This window comes from Hyaena hyaena, unplaced genomic scaffold (genome assembly GCF_003009895.1).
Source record: "Hyaena hyaena isolate Hyena2069 unplaced genomic scaffold, ASM300989v1 scaffold_856, whole genome shotgun sequence".
Lineage (NCBI taxonomy): Eukaryota > Metazoa > Chordata > Mammalia > Carnivora > Hyaenidae > Hyaena > Hyaena hyaena.
In genome coordinates, this window is record NW_024081491.1 from 448,014 (window position 1) to 468,228 (window position 20,215).

Genomic DNA, 20,215 nt, shown 5'->3' on the forward strand with positions numbered 1-20,215 from the left:
GGTGTCTTTCTGTATACAAGGAGAGCATTCCTCATTATTTTTTATGGCCACGTGGTATTCTGCTGAATGGATTGACCATAGTGCATTTAACCATTTCCTAGGGAGTGGACATTTGAGTTCTTTATAGAAACAGTGCTATAAGGTGATTATTCCCAACAGTGAGATGGCCGGTCAAAGGATAGATGGACTTGTAATTTTGTTAGGTAGTACCAGCTTGCCATCAGAGCTGTCCCCGCCCCCTGTGCCCCATCAGCAGCGTATGAGATCTGTCTCTCCGCTGCCTCCCCAACTTCTGGATTTTTGTCAATGCAATAGAACAGTTGTATCACAAAGTAGTTTGTTTTTGAGGTATAATTCATATGCCTTAAAATTTCATCCTTTTTTTAAAAATTTTTTTTTAATGTTTTATTTATTTCTAGGAGAGAGAGAGAGAGACAGTGTGAGCAGGGGACGGTCAGAGAGAGAGGGAGTCACAGACCGAAACAGGCTCCAGGCTCTGAGCTGGCAGTCAGCACAGAGCCCGACACGGGGCTCGAACTCACGAACCGCGAGATCATGACCTAAGCGAAAGTTGGACGCTTAACCGACTAAGCCACCCAGGCGCCCCAAAATTTCATCCTTTTAAAATAAGCGTACAATTCAGGGTTCGCCTGGGTGGCTCAGTTGGTTAAGTGTTCGACTTTGGCTCAGATCATGATCTCAAGGTTCGTGGATTAGGGAGCCTGCTTTGGATTCTGTGTCTCCCAATCTCTCTGCCCCTATGCCGCTTGCTCGCTCGCTCTCTCTCTCTGTTTCTCTCTCTGTCTCCCAAAAAATAAAGTTTTTAATTTAGAAGAAAATAAAGTGTACAATTTAATGGTTTTTAGTATATTCACAAGGTTGTGTATATAAGACATCACCACTGTCTTAATTCAGATTTTCATCATCCCAAAAAGATACCCTGTATCCTTTAATAGTTACATCCTATTTCCCAAAACCCCAGACAACCAACCACCAGTCTACTTTCTGTCTCTGAGTTTGTTTGTTTGTTCTGGACATTTCATGTAAGTGGAACCATACAATGTATGACTTGTTTGTATTTGACTTATTTCATTTAGCATTTTTTCTTTTTTTTTTCAAATTTTTTATTTCCTTTTGAGAGAGAACATGAGCAAGGGAGGGCCAGGGAGAGGTGGGCAGAGGATCTGAAGCAGGCTCTGCACTGACAGCAGCAAGCCTGATATGGGGCTTGAACCCATGAGCCGTGAGATCATGGGATGCTCAACTGACTGAGCTACCTAGGTACTCCTGATTTTATTTTTTTTAATGTTTTATTTATTTTTGAGAGAGAGAGACAGCATGAGCAGGGGAGGATCAGAGAGAGAGGGAGACACAGAATCTGAAGCAGGCTCCAGGCTCTGAGCTGTCAGCACAGAGCCCAACACGGGGCTCAGACCCATAATCCGTGTGATCATGACCTGAGCCGAAGTCGGACGCTTAACCGACTGAGCCATTCAGGGCCCAGGTTGTGGTATGTTAAATATGCGGCCTGTTAGACACCCAGGAGATGGAGAGTGGCAGCTGAATTTCAGGCCTAAAGTTCAAGGGAAATGTTGAAGCAAATGGGACATCATTTGCAGGTTGAATTCTGGCTGGAGGAACCTGCAAAGAACACGGAAAAGGATAGGGTAACAAGATAGGATAAACCAGGACATGTATTTTAGAAAGTTTAGAAAAGGAGAAGTAAGACTGAAATAGGAACTGAAAAATAAGAACCAGAAGAATATGGTATCAGGGAAGCCAAGTGGAAAAAAAAAGTACTTTGGAGAGGAAGGAGTGATCAGGTATATCAGATACAGCTTAGGAGCACCTGGGTGACTCAGTCAGTTAAGCACCTGACTCTTGATTTTGGCTCAGGTCACGATCTCCTGGTTTGTGAGTTTGAGCCTTGAATCAGGCTCTCTGCTGTCAGCACAGAGCCCGCTTTGGATCCTGTCTCCCTCTCTCTCTGTCCTTCCCTCGCTTGCTCACACTCCCTCAAAAATATTTTTAGAAATTTAACAAAAAAGTTAAGCTTTTAAAAAAATATATAGCTTAGAAGGTTGAATAAGAGAATTGACCGTTGAATTTGGCACTGTAGAAGTTATCGGCAAGTAGTTTTGGTAGATTGGTAGTATCTAGGCCTATTGGTATTGTACTGTTCCATCACATAGATGTTACCATAGTTTTTTCACCACTCATCATCAATTATTAGCCATTTAGGTAGTTTTCAATTCTTAAGATATTTTACATATGCAGATTCAGATATGCATGATGTATTTGAGAGCATTATGAGGGAATAATTTAGAAATTAGGGGCATCTGGGTGGCTTAGTCGGTTAAGCGTCCAACTTCAGCTCAGGTCATGATCTCATAGTTCGTGGGTTTGAGCCCCGCATCAGGCTCTGTTCTGACAGCACAGAGCCTGGAGCCTGCTTCAGATTCTGTGTCTCCCTCTCTCTCTTACCCTCCCCTGCTCATGCTGTCTCTCTCTCTCTCAGAAATAAATAAAACATTAAAAATTTAAAAAAAGAGAGAGAAAGAAATTAATGCCTTATTGGAGGAGTTAAGAAAATACTGCATAGCAAAAATAGAAGACTTTGGAGTTAAACCAGCCTGTTTGAACCAACCTTTGCCGGTAGCTGACTTTGTCTACATTACTTAATTTTCATGAACTGGACTCTTATCTAAAAGATAAGATTTTATGAGGATTAAAATAAATGAGCACTCTGTATGCTTCCTAGCGCATATGTGTTCAGTGAATCCTAAATTGTGTTCTCTTAAAAAAGTTTATGTTAATGTTAGATATTTTTGAGAGAGAGAGAGCACACGTGGGTATGTGCACTCACACAAGCCAGGGAGGGCCAGAGAGAAGGAGACAGGATCTGAAGCAGACCCTTAATCCTGAGAGCAGAGAGCTGTATTTGGGGCTTGAACTCACAAACCATGATCTGATCTGAAGTTGAACGTTTAACGGACTGAGCCACACAAGTGCCCCATGTTTATTTTTGAGAGAGTGTGAGTGTGTGAGAGACAGAGAGAATCCCATGCAGTGTCTGTGCTGTCCGTGCAGTGCCTGATGTGGGGCTTGATCTCACAAACCATGAGATCATGGCCTGAGCTGAAATCACAGTCAGGTGCTTACCCCACTGAGCCACCCAGGCGTCCCTTGTTTGTTTATAGGGAAAGTAAAGATTGCTTTCTGAAAAAAGAAAAAAATGTTATTAATTGGTCATGGAAATTTAGGGAGGTGTATTTTGAGGGTGGAGGAGAAGAGGAAAACAGTTCTTTAGGGGTCATTCATGTGGAGATTTTTTCGATGATAAGAGAGAGACTAGGGGAAGATAGTAAATTTGAGTGATTTCCAGTTTAATTCCATTGTGATCAGAGCACATACTTTGTATGATTCGAATAATATTAAATGTATTGAGACTTTGGATAAAGGCCTAGAATATGGTCTGTCTCAGTACATGTTCTTTGTGTCCTTGAAAAAATTGTGAATTTTTTTGCTGTTGGGTGGAGCGTACTCTAAACCAGTGTACTCAACTGGTCGTTTAGTGGTTGATAGTAAATAGTGTTTATCTTTTATATGCTTACTGTTTATTCTGTGAATGATTCTGTGAGTGATCGGTATTGAAATCTCCCAACTATTAATGGTAGGGTTTGTCAATTGTTCTTCTTAGTTCTATCAGTTTTTGCTTCCTCTCTTTTGAGGCTCTGTTGATATGTATATAAGCATGTGATAACTTTATGTCGTATTGATGAATTGACCCTTTTATTATTGTGAAAGGACCTTTCAGGTTATTCCTTGCTCTGAAATACTTTTTCTCATAATACAGAGTTACTTCTCCTCCTTAATTAAATTTGTAAATAAAATTTATTTATTTATTTATATAAAGAACACGTGAGAGAGAGGCAGAGAGAGAAAATCCCAAATAGGCTCCACACTGCTAGCACAGAGCCCAATGTGGGGCTCAATCTCCTAAACTGTGAGATCATGACTTGAGCTGAAATCAAGAGTTGGAAGCTTAACAGCCTGAGCCACCCAGGGGCCCTGTCTTTTTTTTTAATATTTATTTTGAGAGAGAGCGAGCAAGCAGGGAAGGGGCAGAGAGACAGGGAGAGCAAATCCTATGAAGACTTCATGATGTTAGCACAGAGCCTGACGTGGGGCTCAATACCACAAACCTCGAGATCATGACCTGAGCTGAAATTAAGAGTCAGACTCTCAGTCACAGCATTAACTCCTTTCTTTTCATTACTGTTACTATGTTACATCTTTCTCCATAGTTTTGCTTTTTAACCTCTGTGGCTTTATACCTAAAGAGGATTGCTGTGTAAGCAGTATATAGTTAGATCTTGTTTATTTAGTTTGACAGTTTCTGCCATTTAGAGAGAGAGAGGGAGACACAGAATCCAAAGCAGGCTCCAGACTCTGAGCTGTCAGCACAGAGCCCAATGTGGGGTTTGAACTCATAAACTGTGAGATAATGACCTGAGCTGAAGTCAGATGCTTAACTGACTGAGCCACCCAGGCACCCCAAATTCTGCCTTTTAATTAAATATTTACCCTGTTTACATTTAATGTGATTGTTACTATCATAGGGTTTTAATCCACCATCTTCCTATTTATTCTCTTTGTCTCATTTATTTTTGATTCCATAGTATGTCCTTCATTGGTTTATTAGCTGTAACATTGTTTTGTTATTTTAATAGTTAATTTTGGATTTCCTATAGCCATCTTTTAAGTTATTACAGTCTGCTTTCAATATTAAATCACTTCTTGTATTGTATGATAACCTTACAACAGTATATTTCCATTTCCTTTCTCTCTGCTCTTTGTGATGTTGTCTTCTATTGTTTTACTACTTCTATGCAAAAGAAGTGTGATAAGAAATATAAATTCCAGGGGCACCTGGCTGTGTCAGTTGGTGGAGCATGGGACTTTTGATCTCAAGGTTGTGAGTTCAAGCCCCATGTTGGATGTGGAAATGACTTAAAAATAAATTTTTTTTAAGAAAGATAATTCCCACAATAACAAATTGTTGCTTTTTTGCCTTAAACAGCTAATTATCTTTTTAAAGTGTATATATTTTTCTTTTTTTAAAATAGAGCGCATGTAAGCAGGGGAGAGGGGCAAAGAGAGAGAGAGAGAGAGAGAGAATGAGAATCTTAAGCAGTCTCTAGGCTCTATCCCACACCCTGAGATCATGACCTGAGCTGAAACCAAGAGTCGGATGCTTATCTGACTGAGCTAGTCAGGCGTCCCTTAAGGGTTTGCTTTTCAACTTTGTTGGGGGGAACGTGGTAGAACAACTTTAGTCCAGAGCTAATGATGCCCCACTTCTGAGGCGTTGCCTTTTCCGTTACTCGGCTTCGTGCCCCACGTGTGGGATGTGCTCGCACCCTGACGTGTAAGAGCACAGACGTTTCCTGCCGCGTGTGAGAGCTGGGGGGTCGTGCTGCATGGTTCCTTCTCGCGCATACCCCTCCTGCGGTCATTGTCTCACAGGCGTTCACTGGCCGGCAGTCCGAGGACAGTGGTCCGCCCATCCCCAGAGCTTGCTCTCTGGGCAGCTGCCTCCTCGCCGGTACTGCTGCGCCCTGGGAACTCCAGCTCCGTTGGCCTCTCCAAAGTGTGTGCTCTGTCTTCTCAATTCAAGGAGTCAGCCGGCTTCTCGGGGTGCCCGCCCCCCTGCTCTGCAGCCTGGAGACTCTCCCTGCCGTAAGCTAGAACAATCCCTGGTAGTTTCCCTGTCCGTGCTGCCTGTTCTTTAGTGTCCAATAACTGTTGTTTCATGGATTTTGTCTGGTTTTTAAATAGGAAGGAAAGAAAGTTGAGAGCGTTTCCATCTGTTGGCATTTACTGTCCTCAGTGAAGAGGAATGTAAGAGCATCTGAAAATTTGGAATCAGGCTGGGATTGGGGGAGTTAAGGTAGAGGTTTTAAAGAGAAAATTGTGGGAAACAGGAAAGGGAGACAACTAGGGAAAAAATAAGCAAATGGTTTTCTGAAAGGTGTTGAACCAAGATTAAAAACAAAACTTTGAAGTGAAAATTATTAATTTCTAGGCCGTTGTGTTACCCAACACTCCATACACCAGCCCATTTTCTGCTTAAATTACTGTCCTGTGAACCACGGCTCATTACCTCTTGAGGCTGCTGATTCGTTTTATGGACAGGCCAATGCAGTGGGAATTTGTTTTCTAGGAGAAAAAAAAGTAGAAAGATTGTAGTAAGTATAAAGCAGGCCCCATAGGAATGTATTTATTCATCTGTTAAACATTTATTTAGCCCTTAAAATGTGCCCCTTATTGGGCTGGAAGCTAGGGAAGCAGAGGTGAAAGATATACAACATCCAGGGGCTCCCGGTCGGATGCAGTGACCCCAAGAGTCCAGCCGCATCGGGAGTCCCAGTGCCTGCCTCGTGGGCTGGCCCGGCTCCTAGCTCCGCATGTGCGCGCCATCTGACTGTCCCCCCTCGTACAGGACACTGGCACGTCCGACCCGGTGTCTTCTGAATGGAGTTTACCAACTTCTCTTGTCCCTAATTCTCAGTGCCCAAGTAAGTAAGTAAACCTATAAGCTTACTAATTAAATAAGTAATTAAACCATTTCTGTTGGAGATACCTCTTTTCTAGTTTTAGTATTCTGTCCCAACTGCCAAGAAACCTGAGTTTTTTCTTTTTGTTTGCCTTTGAGTTCATTCTGTACATAAGATCTTAAACTCTGAAATTTCCCCTTTTGATCTTTGTGAATTTATTTTTTTTTAAAAAAATTTTTTAAATGTTTATTTTTGAGAGCGACCCACAGAACACAAGCAGGGGCAGGGCAGAGAGAGAGAGAGAGAGAGAGAGAGAGAGAGAGAGAGAGTCCGAAGCAGGCTCCAGGCTCTGAGCTGTCAGCACAGAGCCCGACATGGGGCTCGAACTCACAAACCGTGAGATCATGACCTGAGCCAAAGTTGGGACACTTAACTGACTGAGCCACCCAGGCGCCCCGATCTGTGAACTTATTATTTAGTTTAATTCTGATTCCAAAGATTGGGATTAAGTTCACCCTTCTGTGTTCACATGGAAACCTATATGTAGTTCTATCTGTAGTATAATTCCTCACTGGTGGTTAAGAGCCCAGACTCTGGAGCAAGACTGGCTGACTTCAGATTCTGGCTTCACCGCTTTAATAACTGTATGGTCTTAGGCAATTTTGTAAGCTTTCTTGATCTCATTTCTTCATCTTTAGAAGGGATCCAATCATGTAATCTACCTCCTGGGATAATCCAAATAATTTGCTTTGTATTTAATCTTCAAAAATCCTAGGAGTTCTATTTTACAGGAAAATGTGGTAAACTTGGCTTGATCCTGATAACCATAGAAAACTTCAAATGCAAAGTATTTGGGAGGGAATTATGTAATTTATTACCATGTTTATGCCAACTAATTTTTAAAATTCTGTTTTCTAGGATAAGACAAGGTAGATTTGTAACTTTAGTTATTTGGAAAATGGACTAAAAATAGCACATTTGGTTTATGTCCAATAAAAGTTATATAAGCAAACAAGATTTTTTTCAGTGTGTGTTATTTCGTTTGTGTGAATCCTTTTGAATTATGGGCTACCGTGAATTATAGTAGTCTTTACTTAAAAAGTCATCCTAGGAGGAATAGTTTTTTCCACTTTTGAATTTATGCAAGAAATTGACTGATGGACTATATAAAAACAAGAAAATTTGAGGGATGCCTGGGTGGCTCAGTCGGTTAAACTTCAGACTCTTGATTTTGGCTCAAGTCATGATCTCAACAATTTATGAGATCGAGCCCCACGTCAGGTTCCATGCTGACAGTCGAGAGCCTGCTTGGGATTCTCTCCCTCCCCCCCTCTCTGCCTCTTCCTGCTTGCACTCTCCTTCTCTTTCAAAATAAATAAACATTAAAAAAATAAAAATTAAAGGAAGACAATAAAGTGAAGTGTTATGTTAAAAGCCAAATGATTAGTGTCCATACTATATTAGAGTATATTCGGCATCGAGCACCCAGGGAGCTCAGTCAGTTAAGCGTTCGACTTCGGTTCAGGTTATGATCTCACAACTCCTGAGTTCATACTGCATTAGGCTCTGTCCTGACTGCTTGGAGCTAGGAGCCCTCTTTGGATTCTGTGTGTGTGTCTCTCTCTCTCTCTCCCTCTTTCTCAAAAATAAACATTAAAAATTGTTTTAATAAAAATTAAAAAAATATTTTCTGCAAATAAATGGGCAAAAGGCTAGAAATAACCCAGGAAGCGGGGAAGGATATGGGGGAAGTATGTCTTGGTATATTAAAAATATATAAATTGAGGAGCACCTGGCTGGCAAACTGTGACTCTTGATCTTGGGGTTGTAAGTTTGAGCCTCATGTTGGGTATAGAGATTACTTAAAAAATAAAATATTAAGAAAAAAAATAAAACAACATACGGGGTGCTTCGGAGGCTTAGTCGCTTAAGCGTCCGTCTGACTTTGGCTCAGGTCATGATCTCATGGTCTGTGGGTTCGAGCCCTGTGTTGGGCTCCGTGCTGCCAGCTCAGAGCCTAGAGCCTAGAGCCTGTCTGGGGTTCTGTGTCTCCCTCTCTCTCTGCCCCTCCCCTTCTCATGCTCTGTCTCTCACTCAGAAATGAATATTTAAAAAATTTTTTTGTTTAAAAGTTGGATGACAGTATAAAGCAAGAACCATGCAGATTTACGTTTCCTGTGACCTAATAATCCTGCTTCCTAGAATTTGTCTATAGATAAATTCAACCAAAGCATAAAGAATATATTTTTTCAGGAAGATATTAAGTACAAATGTACTTAATTGGGGCTTTCTTAGAAAAAACATTGAGGTGCTTGCCATCCCCTCCTCTTGTGCTCCCGTGTGCTCCTTCTGTGCCCCCCACCCCCTGCGCTCCCATGGCACTTTCTTCAAAAGATGAAGTATGGAAATGATTCTTATGTGTCCGTGAGAGCCATTCACAGGTTAATTGCATACTCTCACTCCCCATTGTGTATTCGTGTCTGTTTGCTGAAAAGGGGAAGTCAGAGAAGACTGTCCTGGCTTTTAGGTTTCTGATAGGAGAGCCCAAAATGGTTCAGAAGAAAGGGAACTGTAGTGGAACAGGAACACAGTGAGACCACACGTGGCAATGACACATTTCTTCTTAGAAACGTCAATTCCAGAACCCACCCTTTTACTCATTCTGTATTCTCTCCCTCCATCTCCCCCCATCCTCGGAGTAGTATACTCTGGTATTTAAGCCATTCTCTTAATGCTTGGAAGGAAAGGAAAGGGATTTGGAAAGAGTGTCAAAGAAAAATCTATTGACTCATTGGTTGATGACAACAGTGGTGACACTGCCATTCGTTTCAGGAAGCCCATTGTTATTTTATTCTATTTACTTAAAAAAATGTTTTTTAATGTTTATTTTTGAGAGAGAGGGAGAGCGCGAGCAAAGGAAGAGCAGAGAGAGACAGGATCCAAATTAGGCTCTGTGCTGACAGCAGACAGCCCCATGTGGGGCTCGAACTCACAAACCGTGAGATCATGGCCTGAGCTCAAGTTGAACACTTAACCAACTGAGCCACCCAAGCGCCCCTTACGTGTTTTTTAAAATGTTTATTTATTTTGAGAGAGAGAGCAAGTGCAGCAGGGGCAGAGAGAGAATATTAAGCAGGCTTCATGCTCAGGGTGGAGCCCAGTGTGGTGCTGGATCCCAGGACCCTGAGATCAAGACCTGAGCCAAAATCAAGAGTTGGATGTTCAACCGACTAAGCCACACAGGCGCCCCAACCCATGGTTATATAGAAGGAATATTTCCTGGGGCTCTTGGGTGGCTCAGTCAGTTGGGCGTCCGACTTCAGCTCAGGTCATGCATGATTTCACAGTTGGTGGGTTCGAGCCCCACATTGGGCTCTGTGCTGACAGCTCAGAGCCTGGAGCCTGTTTCAGATTGTGTGTCTCCCTCTTTCTCTCTGCCCCTCCCCACTTGTGCTCTGTCTCTCTCAAAAATAACTGTTAAAAAAAATTTTTTTTTTAAATTTCCTGTTACCCATTTTATGAGATGTTGGAGTTAAGTTATTAAACACATCACTTCTAGGGGTGCCTGGGTGGCTCAGTCAGTTAAGCGTCCGACTTTGACTCAGGTCATGATCTCACGGTTCGTGGGTTCAATCCCCATGTCGGGCTCTGTGCTGACAGCCAGCTCAGAGCCTGGAGCCTGCTTTAGATTCTGTATCTCCCTCTCTTTCTGACCCTCCCCTGCTCACACTGTCTCTCTCTCTCTCTCTCTCTGTCTCTCAGGTATGGGTACAGGGGACTGTGGCATTTATGATTCCCCTCAGGAAGCCAAGTTCTTAGGGTTCAGCATTTTCTAAGTCTAGCCTTTATCTTAACCAGGGTACGATGCCTACTTCTGTATGTGTATAAATTGCCGCTTTATAAGCTCTGAAGACATATCACTCATTCTTCCTCCCCCCCCCCAAAAAAAGTAGATTATTCTATGAGATGCTAAACCATTGAGAACTCTTTCATCACAATAACCACTAAAAAGATATTTGTTGGTCTTTGGTACGGAGGGAGGTGTAGGGGATGAGTTTTCTAACAGTTATACAGTGATAATTTTGACTAATTGGAATATATAGAATTTCAGGCTTTAGGGAAAATGCTCTAGAGGTGGTGTTTGGAAAAATCTGAGTCTGAACTTGGTGTGAATCATTACGGGAGTTCTGTGTTAGAAACTTGACTGATGTCAGGGTGCCTGGGTGGCTCGGTTAAGTGTCCGACTTCGGGTCAAGTCATGATCTCACAGTTTGTGGGTTTGAGCCCTGCGTCGGGCTCTGTGCTGACAGCTAGCTCAGAGCCTGGAGCCTGCTTCAGATTCTGTGTCTCCCTCTCTCTCTGACCCTCCCCTGCTCACGCTGTCTCTCTCTCTCTCTCTCTCTCTCAGAAATAAATAAAACATTAAAAAATTTAAAAAAAAGAAACTTGACTGATGTCACCATTTAAAGATTGCATATTACTCTTTTGTGGTTTTATGACTTGTATATTCAGTGAGAGAAGTGATGAGATGCTTGTGTGGTCAGATTCTGCGTGTAATCTTGCTGCATGTAATCTTGCTACTTCTGTGTTATGTAGCTGCCTGTACTATCTGCCTTTTTTTTTTTAAGTTTATTTATTTTGAGAGAGTGGGGGATGGGCAGAGAGATTGATGAGAGAGAGAGAGAGAGAGAGAGAGAATCCCAAGCAGGCTCTGCACTGTTAGCACAGAGACCTACCCAGGACTTGAACCCACAAACCATGAGATCATGACCTGGGCTGAAACCAAGAGTCAGTCACTCAACTAACTGAGCCACTCAGGTGCTCCCCTCGCCCAGATTTTATTTTTCAGTAATCTCTATACCCAATGTGGGGCTTGAACCCAAAACTCCAAGATCAAGAGTCACACGCTCCACTGACTGAGTCAGCCAGACACCCCTGGGTGATTTTTTTTTTTCAATCACAATACAGATGCAGGTGTTTTCTTTCTGTGAGCAGTTTCTTTGTGTGAAGCCATAAATCACTTCCAGTGGATTCAAGCGTCCGAGTGACTGAGGGCCAGCTGTTGGGTGTTGTAACTAAACAGCTTGCTCATTGTTGGCCATTCAAATCTGGTGAGAGGTGTTAGCTGCTCCAAGGAATAGAAGGGGACTAGAGCATCCAGGGTGAAGATTTTCACAGGGCCTTTTGTGACCCAGTTTGCATTTGTTGAGATTTTTCTTCTTTGGCTTTTTCCTATAGGTGCCAGAGTTGATCTGCTTCATGTTTTCAAGAATGACTCATCTTCCTGTCATAGGTCCTTAGACTATAGTGACTTAATCTTTGGGTCACTGTTAAATGTAGTTTCTCCTACCACATGTATTGGGAGGAATATTTGGAGGGATTCAAACTCAAGCATGTTTCTTCCTCATGCTGATTAATCCCTGTGCTCCATAGAAAACTTGTTTCTTCCTGAAAATGGCATTTTAATGATTGATCATTTTCTGTAGGAGGAAGCTGGTGACCTTCTCTTGTCTTTTTTCCTTCCAGAGGGAATCTGGAAAAGTTATAAGCAAAACATCATTTCTCTAAGAAAATTCTGAATAACAAGTTCTGAGTAACAGGTAAAGTATATTTAAACTTCTTTGGTGCTGATAATCACCTATAATCTACAAAAGGAAACTGGGAGTGGGAAGAAGAGAAGGAGAGAGAAGTGTGCTTTGTGTCAGGGGTCGCATTAGGGATTGTATATACGTCGTCTCATTTAGATGATTGTTACCCGGATGCTGGGCATATAGATCTAAGAATCTCAGAATAAAACTGGCCTTCAAAATGCTGTTTTGAATGGATTTGCCTGTGGATTGGATTTAATGTCCTGACAGTTCAGTTTGCAAACATAAATCTACCACAAACCAAATACAGCTGTATACAGAATTCTAGAATCTGCTATCTTGTGCAGTCTAGCCAGAGAGCGTCTTCCTAGTTCCTTTCTGCCTTCTGTTTTCGTTCTCGATCATTGCCAGTTATTTGCAGCTGTATCGTCTCCTTAATTCTTTTTAATACTTTGTCACCAGGTCCAAAATTTAAATTTCCTAATAAGGTACCTCTTCACAATGGGGTCCAACCCAAGTGTCCCCCATGATGTTCTCAGTGAGAGTCTTACCACGAGAGGACAGAATAGCTACACCTCTCACTACTTTCTTCTTTGTATCTCACAAAGAAGGCTTATGAAATAATCATATACATGAAGAATCCAGTAGGCTGGGTCTGAGAAACACATCTCCGATGTTAGCTACAGTTTTACCTTTGAAACTAGTGAAGCCATGAAGGCTAACCAGACTTCTAGGAGTCGGTAGGTCCAAAGTCGTGCTCACAGACTGAGGTCAGTTGTCTTCCCTGGGGGGTCGTAGGGAGCAGGATGCTCTTTATTCTGATTAGGCTTCTAACATGAGCCTTAAAGTGAGATTTCAAGTATTCAAAAGAGTAGTTCCTAGAGATGTCGACGAAAAATTAAGTTGTTCAGATTTTCCTATTTGTTGCTTTTTCTTTGACATTTTCCCATTTTTATCAGGGCAAACCAGTTCCACCACCATGAGCTGGAGCTTCCTGACTCGCCTGCTGGAGGAGATCCACAACCACTCCACATTCGTGGGGAAGATCTGGCTCACTATATTGATTGTCTTCCGGATTGTCCTTACGGCGGTGGGAGGAGAGTCCATCTATTATGACGAGCAAAGCAAATTTGTGTGCAACACGGAGCAGCCGGGCTGCGAGAATGTCTGCTACGATGCCTTCGCGCCCCTCTCCCACGTGCGCTTCTGGGTATTCCAGATCATTCTGGTGGCAATGCCCTCGGTGATGTACCTGGGCTATGCCATTCATAAGATTGCCAAGATGGAGCAGAGCGAAGCAGACAAGAAAGGAGCTCGGGGCAAGCCCTATGCAGTGCGCTGGAAACAGCACCGGGCTCTGGAAGAAACGGAAGACGACCATGAAGAGGATCCCATGATGTATCCAGAAATGGAACTGGAAAATGAGAAAGAAAATAAAGTGCAGAGCCAACCTAAACCCAAGCATGACGGCCGCCGGCAGATCCAGGAGGACGGGCTGATGAAGATCTACGTGCTGCAGTTGCTGATAAGGACCGTGTTCGAGGTGGGTTTTCTGATAGGGCAGTATTTTCTCTATGGCTTCCAAGTCCACCCGTTTTATGTGTGCAGTAGACTTCCTTGTCCTCATAAGATAGACTGCTTTATTTCTAGGCCCACCGAAAAGACCATCTTCCTCCTGATAATGTATGGTGTCACAGGCCTTTGCCTCCTGCTGAACTTTTGGGAAATGCTTCATTTAGGGTTTGGGACAATTCGGGACTCACTAAACAATAAAAGGAGGAAACTGGATGATCCGGGTGCTTATAATTACCCCTTCACTTGGAATACGCCGTCTGCTCCCCCTGGCTATAACGTTGCCGTCAAACCGGATCAAATTCAGTACACCGAGCTGTCCAACGCTAAGATTGCGTACAAGCAGAACAAGGCCAACATCGCCCAGGAACAGCAGTACGGCAGCCACGAGGAGAACCTCCCCGCGGACCTGGAGACCCTGCAGCGGGAGGTCAAAATGGCTCAGGAGCGCCTGGACCTAGCGATCCAGGCCCACGGCCACCAGAACAACCCCGACGGCCCCCGGGAGAAGAAAGCCAAAGCCGGGTCCAACAAGAGCAGTGCTAGTAGCAAATCAGGGGATGGGAAGGCCTCCGTCTGGATTTAATCCTGGCCGGGCTTGAAGCTTGCGCTCTTCGCAGCTCGCGGTAAGCGGCGCTCCCTGAGTAATGGCCTCCGCTGAGTAAACATTTGGCTCTGCTTATCTTCAGGGATGCCGCTGGCTCATGACCGACGCTCAGGGGACTCTGAAAGCGGGGCTGGGACAAGGGGGAGAAAAGGAGGAACACTGAGTTCCTGGGCACATATTTCAGCAATAATACTGTTATGGAACTTTACATTTATGTCTTCCAGATCTGGGAAAAAAGAGATAATATTTAAATCATTCTTGTTGAAAAGTTTTTGTATGTACAGTATTATGGTACATTTTTTTTAGTCTGAGAACTTTCTTTTGTATTTGTATATTGGACCACTATAGTTATACTTTTATATTAAAGGAAAAAAAGTCCTTCAGGTAATGCCTATTAGGCTAGTGTTATTACTTTGTTCAGCAAATTCCACCCTGGGTTTAAAGTTTTAATAGACGCCATACCTAATAAAAGTGCCTCTCGCGTTGCAGGGAAGATTTCGGATACGTAAGGAGCCAGAGGAGGAAGCATCAGTTTTCAGTCTTGGAAAGAAAGTCCACAGTAGAAGGAGGCTGAGATCTTTTCTCCTTTACTTAAGAAATCTCTGAACCTTATTCACCTACCCAAACCTGTCTCCAGTCTTTGCAAACCTGTTTGTATTTTCAGAGAATATTGATGATTAACTGCAGGATTCCTCTCATTATCAAGGATTGGCAGCATATGCCTTGACGGTGTGTACATAATTTAGGTTCTTCCAAAAGGTCGATTCTCAAAGGTGTCCCCAGTCTGGGAGCAGTGTGGCAGCCCTGACCAGAGGTGTTACTAAGATTCCTCTATGGCAAAGCTGTGCCTGGAAAATGAGCCCTACTATGTGGACCTATTTGATTCGCCTTAAATCTCTATCCAGAAATCTGCCTCTCTGGTTTCAAGAAACCAGGGTCGGATATTTTCTTTGGATGTTAACATTGGAAATAAAAAAAATTCCCTCATAGGCTAAAAATACTCTGAGCCGTTTGTATTGCATGTGGCAGAAGGCCCAAATCCGAATTCCTTTTTCTTTTTTCTTTTTCTTTTTTTTTTTTTTTTTTTTTTTGGTAATTTGCCATGTAACTTTGATCATTTCTGTACTTCTGCCAGTGTAGATTTCTGTGTGGAAGACCGGTCAGAACGGCCTGTAAATAGACCTGAAGAGAATTTCAGAATTCATTCCCTACAGGCATATCTGTTTGTTAATGACCAGCATTAATGTTCACATAACACTTGTGATACGCAGTATTTCATTGATATCTTCAGGCCTATATTATGTTGGAGAGCAAAGCTCTCCCAGCCCGTTCACATCGTTTGTCTTATAGTTTATGAGCTGGTGAGCAGAACCTTAAAGGAAGGGGCCTTTGCTTCCCAGGGATCTTTTCAGTTGGAGTGTCTCACTCTTTTCTCATAGAAAACAAGCCGCCTCTGACTTTGAAATTACAAAAGTATTATTTTTTATGTCTTAATTTTAAAATGTCAGTTCTTTATTATTTAGGAGAATCCCGGACCAGCACCCTTTGGATGTTTCTTTTTCATTTCTTTACTTGTTCTACTCAGGAAAATGTCCACTTCTCTTCTAGCCATGCATTAGCCTTTTTCCCCCCCCCCCCCCAATCTATAAATTTTAGCCTAGACACACTCCTTGGACTCTCTAAACACCTTCAGCAGAAAGTAAACTCAGGAGAGACTGAAGGGGAATTTCACAAAACAATAGACCTGACGTGGCCGGATCGTTAGCAGATGTACGCAGCTTCCATCATACCAAGTGTTTTATAAGGAAATTCAAGTGCTTATTCTTAGAAAACAAGCAAGATGTTAAACACCTAAGCACAGCTAAGGTGAAGATTTATCAGGTCATTCTTGTGTCACTAGAGCTTCAAGGAGATTTCTTAACCAAAGGACAGAAGATTCACAGACACTCAACGCACATCTACACAGAGCCTGAAGGAGACAGTGGCTTCGCCCACGGAAAGGCTGGGGACTCGAGAGTGACAGAGAGGAAAGGAGTCGAGCAGAAATGCCAGGCAAAGACAAGTAGCGCCAGAAGCATCCACTTAGTTCCTTACAAACAGTGCCCTCGGCGATTCCTCTTGGCTTGTTCCGTTGAGAATGTTGTTTTGTGTCCGGATAATTCTTCCCAACATCTTAAAGTTTATAGGGAGATATCCTAAGTCACTTCACATGTGCAAGTCTGTTCTCTCACCAAAGTTTTAACTATGACACAGAGTTCCCAACTCTCACTGCTGTTTCTTGGTACATTTCTTTCAGCCTTTGAACGTGGGAGTTTGCCAAAGCCATTCTCATCCCTAATGGCATGTCATGGACCTCCATTAGGAAAATGGCCCTATGGGGGGCTAGCTTAACCCATGAATTGGGTCTACGTCGAATCTATAAAAATATCATTCTGGTTATTCTGGAACTTGCAGGTATTAGTATAAAAATGTGTGTCAGCAGGTTTTGTTTTTTTTCCTATCAAAATCACATCCCTTGGAAATAAGCCGCAAAGGCATGCCTGTCCTATGACACTTGCTTCTCTAAATAGTTGAGTGTTTAGCCCCTTCATCTACTAGAACCAGGATACGGTCAACATGTTTATATTTCTCAATATACTGTTGGATTTATTCAGTTGTGGTGTGTGTGTTTGGCTCATCATCTGTGTTAAAATGTGTTATTCAGAAGAGATGTATACAACAGGCTTTTTTCTTAATTCGAATTTGAAGGGGGGTTAGATAACATTCTCTTAAAGAGTGTTAGTGTTCACTTTGTGACTTTTCTTTGCCTTGTGACTTAGTTTTTCCTATTTCTGTATTTGCTCACTGAAAACCACAAGTATGTTATCTCATTTGAAGTCCGTTTTTCTGGGGATTTTCCTTGACTAATCTGTAAAAAAAATACTTTTGATAAAAATGAAATTTGCCATCGAAAATGGTCTTCACGGCCCCGCCAACTCCCACATAATCTGGCTTGTAGAAGGCCGCCCATGTCTTAAAGAGAAAAAAGAGTCCTTCTTCGGTACCTTAACTCTGTCATTTCTTAATGGTGTGACATCAGGCAGTTCACCTGACTTTTCCAAGTTCCGGGAGCTACTTCTCAGAAGTGTTTATGAAGTAGTTAGAGCCTATGGTAAAGGTATTTAAAAACCAATGTGCTCGCTTCGGCAGCACATATACTAAGAAAAACCAACTAGTGGTCATGTGTCTGAACTTGGATCTTCAAGGAAAAAATAGTTGACAAAACTACATGATGGTTGTAAGACTCCAATGCTCTCCATCACAGGGTCACAGGTGGCTTAAAACACTTGGCTTTAAGCCGTTCATACCAAGAATGGACTTAAATGTCATTCCCGTTAGTCATACTGATGCTTTACCCTTTCAGCTTATAAATGTCCATGCTTTATTCCTTCTGTCTCATTTAAGAGACCGTATACCTCTAAAAATAACATCTACAGTTTACGATGAATTTTTGGCCAGCTAGCTTGCAGTAAAAGGTGAGTATGTTATACTTGAACCTACTTCAAGAAATGCCTTTTTATAAAGGAAGGGTCTTTCTTGACTGAAGAAAAGACCTGAAAGTCCAAGATACACAGTTACAGGCCATTTTGATTGGAAGATTCCAGGTATTAGATTAATTGTATCTGTATAAAATCATGTAATCTCATGAAGAGCCTTACCACCTGAAAATAAGAAAGCCCCCGGCACCTCTACAATGTAGAGTTTGGAACTAAACGTTACATTCTGGCCACACATCATGGAGAGACTAAAAGATTTTACTTGTCCCTAATGCAATTGTGTTGTTTTAAATAATAATGTTAAGTGAGTTTGGTTCATGCACATTCCACCCTAATAATCGTACTTTTTAAAAAGAGGCAATCCATAGTATTCTATAATGCAGGAGTCCAAACAAAAGAAAGTCTTACTCCCATGCAAAGTCTCTGCAGAAATGAAAGGGGTAAGCATTTTACATTTCCAGGTTGGCTTGTTGAACTAGCAAAGGCATTGGCTATATGCTTCCAAGAGTGGAAATTTTTCTTCATTGTACTTTCTGATTGTGTTTTCTTTAATAAAGCTCTTACAGAAGTCTCTACCTCAGGCACTAAGTATTGGATACGGTTAGCATATTGATACTGAAAAACTTGGCTAGGACTTCTAGCTTTTTAAGACCATTTAAACATAAACTTCAACTGTTAACCAGCAATCTAATGTCATGTGTGCAGTTTGGATGTTGTATGAACAGCTAAGGAATTACCCATTCTAGTGCCAAAGATCACTCGTTGCTAATTTTGTTCTGTACAGTTAATGTGAAACTTTTTATGGTGGGGACAGACTTCTGTGCTCGGGGCCTTGTCTCTAGGAAGATGTGTCAGTTCCAAATGTTTTGTGAGTTCCAAATACAGTTTAGAAGATTCATTTGTGGTCTGTGCATCTTTTCCCAAACTTGAGAACTCGGCTGCCAGTAAATGTCATATGGAGGATTTTACCCCATTCTTTGTATAAAATAGTAGCTGAGAGCTTAATGGTTTATTCAGAAAACCTGATATGAAAATCTCTCCTAGTATGTTCACCTGTAAATTGATCTCAGTGGGAACGCATGACAGAAAAACTTCCAAGTAAATGGCTTGGGCTCAAAACGTGCCCTTCTTCACAGCTGAGTTCTACAACTCCAGGGATTGCTGTGGCTACACGGATTGGCATGTTCCTGGCATCCTAAATCTGGGAAGGGTACGCGGCCTTGTGCAGGAGTGGGGAGGCTGGAGTCTAAGCACAGAAGCTGGGAGCACAACCTGTCCCGCTCCTCTAGTTCTCAGGGCCTTTTCTCCAAAAGGAAGGCCTCCTGAGAGGGCGTGTTCCCTGCAGCCCCACACCGGTCTTGGCAGGGCTAATGTGCCTTCTGGGAAGGAGGTGGGGGGGGGCTAGGAGGGTAGCGTCTATGGCAAAAATGCCCGCTGTTCCCCCACCCGCCCGGACGGACACAGCAGGCTGGCTGGCAGGTCCCGCAGCGGGCGCACCCTCAGCAGCACAGCGTACACTGGTCAGCCAGCCACCTTTGGAAATAAACCTGTGAGCCGTTCCAAGCTGTCGGAGCAGCGAAGGCACCCTGTTAGTTTTGAAAGTGGATTCTCCGGCCGACTTGCTATCAGAACAGAGACTAATACCTGGAAAAGGTGTCCGCCGTCATCAAAGTGCAACTCTTTGCTGCATGGAGTCTAAAACTATTTCTTAAGACTTCTATGAATATTTTTAGGGTTTCTCTCCTTTATTTCCTCAGATTAGAAGCATATCACCCAGGGGCGTGAAGGCTCTTAGAGGTTGAGGCTGAGTCGAGAACAGAATCCAGGTCTGCGCCCCAGGCTCCTGCTGGTGGGGGAGGCAGCAGCGTGGATCTCTGCTGGGTAGATGTTGTATCTACAGTGTTTTTTCCAAATGTGACCCTTGAGCCGCCTGTATAAGGACAGGGATACCTGTTAAACTGTAGGCTCCTTGGACCCATCTCAGGTCTGCACATTCAGAACTAAGTTCCTCCCTAAGTGATTCTTAAAAAATCTCTTATTAAGATATAATTTAAATGTAAAATCCACCCTTTTTATTTAGTAGTTACAAGTGCATACAGTTGAGTAGCCACCCCCTGAAGGCACAGAACACGCTTCAACGTTTTTCCCCATGTAATTATCACGTATGTTAAGTTTTGAGAACCACTTCTCTTAGGGAATAGAAGTAAAAACTTGAGGGGCACCTGGGTGGCTCAGTCGGTTAAGTGTCCAGCTTCAGCTCAGGTTATGGTCTCGTTCATGAGTTTGAGCCCCGCATCGTGTCTGTGCTGACAGCCTGGAGTCTGCTTCAGGTTCTGTCTCCCTCTCTCTCTC

General features: G+C 42.7%; 1 protein-coding gene across 6 annotated transcripts in view; it reads left to right on the top strand.

The window, feature by feature from the left end:
- The window catches only part of GJC1 (gap junction protein gamma 1), a 42,782-nt gene extending 24,021 nt beyond the window's left edge, over positions 1–18,761 (top strand). For 5 of the 6 annotated variants that reach the window (XM_039220052.1, XM_039220056.1, XM_039220055.1 and 2 more), the window contains 2 exons: positions 12,087–12,160; positions 13,108–18,761. In XM_039220052.1, coding sequence (XP_039075983.1) covers positions 13,128–14,306 — 1,179 coding nt within the window. In that variant the 5' untranslated portion in view covers positions 12,087–12,160; positions 13,108–13,127 and the 3' untranslated portion in view covers positions 14,307–18,761. Of the gene's footprint in view, positions 1–5,589; positions 5,743–12,086; positions 12,161–13,107 lie in introns of those variants that run through there. The other variant, XM_039220058.1, reaches the window with a different exon arrangement.
- Positions 18,762–20,215: the final 1,454 nt, after the last annotated feature.